Below are 5,747 nucleotides of genomic sequence, written 5' to 3' on the forward strand. Positions count from 1 at the left end.
AATTTCAATCAAAAAAAAAAAAATCAAAACATTTTTTGTAAAACAGAAACTTTTGGTTGAATCTCAAATTTTTGGTTGACTGTCTTAAGTTTTTGGTTGACTGTCGAAGTTTTTGGTTGAACTCAAAAAAGATTTGAACTCAGAAATCACAAGCTAGGGGAGTGGCGCAGAGAGTAGAGAAGCCAAGCTTGTGATCAGAAGGTAGCCGCTTCGACTCCAGGTTGGTCTCCACTGATATGGACACAAAGAATTTTTTATTTTTGTTCGTTATGAGCACGTTTTCTCATGTACTTCCATTGTTTAGCTTATTAAAGCCTTGTTAAAGCCTATTTGCCAAAGTTTAGTAAAAAAAAACCTTTAAAAAGTGTATTTTGCATAATAGGTCTCTTTTAATTCTCTGCATTTAACCTATCACACATGTGAACACACGTACAACATGGAAGCCAACCTGGAGTCGAACCGACTACCTTCTGATCACAAGCTTGGCTTCTCTACTCTCTGCGCCACTACCCTAGGTTGTGATTTCTGAGTTCAAATCTTTTTTGAGTTCAACCAAAAACTTAGACAGTCAACCAAAAACTTAAAGCGTCAACCAAAACTTTGAGATTCAACCAAAGGTTTCTGTTTTGCAAAAAACGTTTTGATTGTTTTTAAATTTTTTTTGATTGAAATTAGTTTTTTTGATTGATGATGCTTTTTGTTTGATTGAATAACAAAAACACAAATTTACCTCCATATGTCATGTGGGAGATCTGGGTTCAAAACCCAGCTGCAGCAACTTTAACAAAAAAAATCACTACAAACTTCACATTGTTACACAATTACCTTACTTACAAACACCTGCTGACTTGACAGGCACAAACTGACACTTGTTTTTACATCGTAAAAACCAATGTCTAGTTTTGTTTGATTTTCATCAATAAACCATATTTTTCTCCAACATATWTAAAGTATCTTAAAGTAAGAACAATAAAAATAAATATGTTCCTGTAGGCTACATCAGTTGACTGGGYCACCTGTCGGCACACATCTGATGTTTCATCCAGCTGAAAGTGAAACTCTCTGTCAGGCCGGACTTTAAACACTTTAACTTTGATTTGTTAAAAAATAAACAAATAAAAACGCGGAGGGGAAACGGTTGTTTACGGAGAAAATACCAGCTCTGGTCTAATGATTGGTCCGCTGCGCGCTGAAGGCTCTTCCTCCTGAGAACTTTAGTCCGCWGCACATTTTACTGTCCCACCTTTGGAACTTGATCCGGGACAAAGTTGAACTTCAGCGCGTGTCTGCGAGGTGTCCGCGCGCAGATCGATGCGGTGTCTGCGGGTATTGATCGCTCACAAACAATGGTCGGTCGATGATGGGTTAAAGTTCATTCACTCACATGTTCCTCCTGCAGGATGGTCTTTCTAACCCTCTGCTCCTTCAACCCTGGACAGGTTTCTGTCGGCAAGGTCCTCTTCGGGGTCTTCGCCTTGGCGGTGGTCGTGGTTCTGATCGTGGTGCCCACGGTCGTCCTCCTGAGAGGTGAGTCGAACAGCTGATTCCGCTGCACGCGCGCCGCTGTGGAACCGAGCGTCATGACGCAAAAATGGCACCACTCCAGAGAAGTTCGTCTTGTCTGTTAGCAAAATATCTCACGGACCACTGCGTGGATTTTAATCAAACTCACGCAGAATAATGACTGGATGAACACCTTCAACTGATCAACTTTGGGAGTCATCCCGATTCAAGATGGCCGCCACAGCTAATGAATATTTTCAGAAATAAATGTCAGTCATAGTCATTCCCAACACATATTCCAAGAGCCACTCATTGTGTCACGTTTTGGATGAAAGCATTTAGCAGTAAGGGAGCTGCTTTCCTGTTAGCAAAATATCTCATGAACCAGTGGGTATTTTTGATGAAACTCCAAAACCAGGGATATAACTAAATTACTCTGGGGGCCACAGTTACTGCAGGCCAAACATCCAGTAATTATGATCGTTATGTGAATAAACCAAGTATTACAAAGATCTGTTACTTTTGACACAGGTTATTAATTTTCTATTTAATCATGAATACAACAACAGAACCCTAGCTAATAAAATGAGTGATAATAAAACAAAATCAAAACTGAAAAGAACACATTATGCCTCCTATTTAACACAAATATCATTTTGACATCTCTGATTTTTCTGAAATTTTAAACCAGTTTTGTTATGACCCCCACACGTAAGCGGGAGCCATACTGTTTCCGTACTGTTTATTTATTTATTTATTTATTTATTTATTTATTTATTTATTTATTTATTTATTTATTTATTTATTTATTTATTTATGTATTCTCAGTGATTTTTGGTCAACCGTAGCACAAAAACAGCTGCACCGATCAACATGAAATTTGGCAGGACTGTAGATGACAACTGCTTGTAGTTTTAACTGTCTTGAGTGTTCATAGAAATGGTTTTTTACCAGCTTCTAGACAAGATTCTGGTGTTTCTCTAGATCAGAGGTGCCCAAAGTGGGGCCCGCGGGCCAATATTGGCCCGCCAAGCCATTTGATTTGGCCCACCAGCAGTTGTCCTGGTTATTAGATTGTAATTATGGTAAGATTAAATATAAAATACAAGTAACTACAAGAGACATTTAGATTAGATTTAAGCCCAAATATAGATTTGCACACCTTATAAGACCGCATATATTCAAATTTTAAATTATAAAAAGTCCCATGAGTCTTTGCTGCCTGAGCATACGTTGAATTTTCTCCATGTCCATGAGCTGGAAAAAAAATGAATGTGGGCAACCACACTGGCTGCTAGCTTAATCATAAAAAATAAAACAACTTTACTTAAGTATTAAGCATTTTTTATATTATTGCATTTGGCCCGCGGCCCTCAGATTGATTTTAATTTTGGCCCTCTCAGGGAAAATGTTTGGGCACCCCTGCTCTAGATACCAAACATGTCTATCATGTTTAACTAAAATAACTTATTAAAGTAGAAAACCGGGGATTCAGGCTTCAGAGATGAGTGAAGCGGGCCGAACTTTGGTCACTCACCAGTTGTTCTAATGTTGTCCTGTTCTAAACTGATAAATATCTTCAGCTGATTACTTTTTGAAGTCATCCTGATCCAAGATGGCCGCCACAGCCTACTGCCTGCATCAAACATCGCTCAGCCAGTTTAAAATGTGATTTTATAGCAGCTGAGTCATCACAAACACACACTCTGAACATTAAAAGATAACACAGTACTGTAGGAGATCTTTGGTAACATTTTTACCAAGGTTTAATCAATGATTAGGTCACAAACAGTGATCTCTCCTGCAGTGTATGCAGAGGTGGGCACAGATAACCAACAAGTTAGCTTCACTAGCATGTTTCCTAACTAAATGTATGGCTTCGCTAAACCGCTAACATGTCCAAATTAGAACGCTAACAGCTAATATAACAGCCAAAATGGCCATCTCTCAGTCTGTCTCACGTCTTTGTCTCCTTCTAGCTGAAGACTGGTGGGACTGACACACACTTGTTGGCGTTAGCTTGTTAAGTTAGCTGTTAGCAGACTTAAAGTTGGTAAAACCTAATTTAGCAGAAGCTTATTGGTCTGTAGGGACTAAGCTAATTTACTAAACAAAAATCAGTTCTGCTATTATAAGCGGATTAGCGTAACCTGCCCACCACTGCATTTATGTGTTTATGTTCTGTTCGGTTCATCATTACACACCAATTCTGTTTATCATTATCATATCACATCATTGCTCTGTTTGTTTGAAGAAAGATAAAAATATAATAAAAGACATTCTGATCTATGTAAGTTAAGTTAGAAATTACCAGCAAGTCTAAAATCAAAATTTAGTGTCCTTTTTTTAACTTATGGCTGCCCTCTGCTCCACTTGGGTGATTCTCATATGCAATGGGTCAAATGCAGAGCACAAATTWCATCATTGTATGGGAACATGCATTGATGACAAATAAAGTACCTTTACCTTATTATGTTTTTCATTGTGTGAAAGTGTATCTGTGACATGTAGTTATTGCTTATCAGTCTAAATCTGTGTCTCAGAGAAGGAGGAAACAAACATCAGAACGTTCACCCTGCAGGACGTCTTCAACAACTCACTGAAACCAAAGTCCTACAGCTTACGATGGATATCAGGTGGGAAACATTACACATAAAACTGATGTGGGACCAGGTGTGTAAAACTTTATTGCCATGTTCTTTCTGCCTGTTAGTCATTGACCAGAAAAACCCCGTCATTCAAGTTTCCATACAGTTTCTATCAAACATTTAGTATATTGTAGGTTATGAGTGTGTTAAGAATAGATAAGGTATTATTACAGGCATTTTTTGCACACTTTTTTTGTTTGAAGAAAGATAAAAATCTAATATAAGACATTCTGATCTATGTAAATTAAGTTAGAAGTTACCAGCAAGTCTAAAATCAAAATGTAGTGCCCCTTTTTTGTTTTAAATGGGTTTCAGAGTAAAAACAAATAAATGATAATAATAAAAAAAGATTTTGAGATGCTACCTGTAGGCAGCTAATAGGCTAATTCTTTTAAAGCATTATCCATATGCTCCGCGCCTTGTTTCCTGTTTTTGGTGTATTTCCTTGACAGCATTACAGCACCAAGAAAGTTCTGCAGATTTTCAAATAGTATCCAAAGTTGTTTTTGTATACATAGGATTTGATTAGATTGTCATTATTTTATTTTTCCTTCTTGTGTCATCGCAAAGTGCCTATTTTTGGCGGGAAATGTTGTGAATGTTCTTCAATAGCATTAGTTGTTACCCTACACTTTGAAACTAACCTTTCCACCCAAACTTCCAAAGTGTTTTTAAAAAAATCTAATAGCTGAAAAAAGTCCCGCCTCTGTCAGTGTACCCCAGGGCAGCTGTGGCTACAATGTAGCTTACCACCTTTGTGTGTGAATGTCTGAAGTGTAAAGCGCTTTGGGGTCCCCATGGGGTTTAGTAAAACGTTCAGTCCGTTTACCATTTTCTATTCATCACCTTGGTGTATGAGTAGTTATAAATAGCTGAAAATCTTTCAACACAAAATTAATCTCTGTGATTTTTGTGTGTTTAGTGACTAGTTGAGCACATAAATGCAGTAGGAGCAACAAATAACAAAACAGTAGCTTTGTTAGCTTTTTAGCCTCTTAGCATTAGCTTGAAGCTTTGTCACTGTGAGCACATTAGTTTTTTCTGTATGTCACCTTGTATGTCTGTTTTTTATTTGTGTGTTTTGTGACTTGTTGAACAAATAGTAAAATGCTAACTTTATTTGCAGCTTAGCCATTTAGCATTGGCCTTAAAAACAAAACAGCTGACAGTAAATAAGTCTTTATAGCACTTGTTCATCATTTTATGTGACGACTAGGACTGCAACTAACGATTATCATAATAATCYATTAATTGTTCAATTACTCTTTTCAATTAATCGATGAATCGTAAAAATACAAAGAAAATATTTTCAGGTTTGACCTCTATTCCAAAACAGAAAATTTGGACTGACATAGCAACTTACATAAAAAAGGGGTGCCGTTTGAGAATTCTGTATCAAACAAACAGCAATGCATACATGAGTAAATATTTGTCAAATACCCTCAGTAAAACAATGATTGTACACAAAAATATACACAAATGTTTGCTATTGAAAGTGTCTTCATATTTTCTCTCCATGACTTTTGTAAAACATGTCCTTYAGGGAAGAGTGTAACCTGAAATAAAAGTGTGAACTGTTTGAGTGAAGTCTTTATG

General features: G+C 37.0%; 1 protein-coding gene and 1 long non-coding RNA gene across 4 annotated transcripts in view; one reads left to right on the forward strand and one right to left on the reverse strand.

Annotated features, from left to right (window-relative positions):
• LOC106527764 (uncharacterized) overlaps positions 1–1,473 on the reverse strand; it is a 10,414-nt gene extending 8,941 nt beyond the window's left edge. The window contains exon 1 of the long non-coding RNA XR_001311422.1: positions 1,385–1,473. This is a non-coding gene — a long non-coding RNA (uncharacterized LOC106527764). The remainder of the gene's footprint in view (positions 1–1,384) is intronic.
• The window catches only part of dpp4 (dipeptidyl-peptidase 4), a gene marked incomplete at its 3' end in the record, with an annotated part of 67,212 nt that overhangs the window by 23,160 nt on the left and 38,305 nt on the right, over positions 1–5,747 (forward strand). For 2 of the 3 annotated variants that reach the window (XM_014022747.1, XM_014022748.1), the window contains 2 exon segments: positions 1,440–1,527; positions 4,047–4,139. In XM_014022747.1, coding sequence (XP_013878201.1) covers positions 1,440–1,527; positions 4,047–4,139 — 181 coding nt within the window. 3 annotated transcript variants of the gene reach the window in all.

Source organism: Austrofundulus limnaeus, unplaced genomic scaffold, assembly GCF_001266775.1.
Source record: "Austrofundulus limnaeus strain Quisiro unplaced genomic scaffold, Austrofundulus_limnaeus-1.0 Scaffold341, whole genome shotgun sequence".
Lineage (NCBI taxonomy): Eukaryota > Metazoa > Chordata > Actinopteri > Cyprinodontiformes > Rivulidae > Austrofundulus > Austrofundulus limnaeus.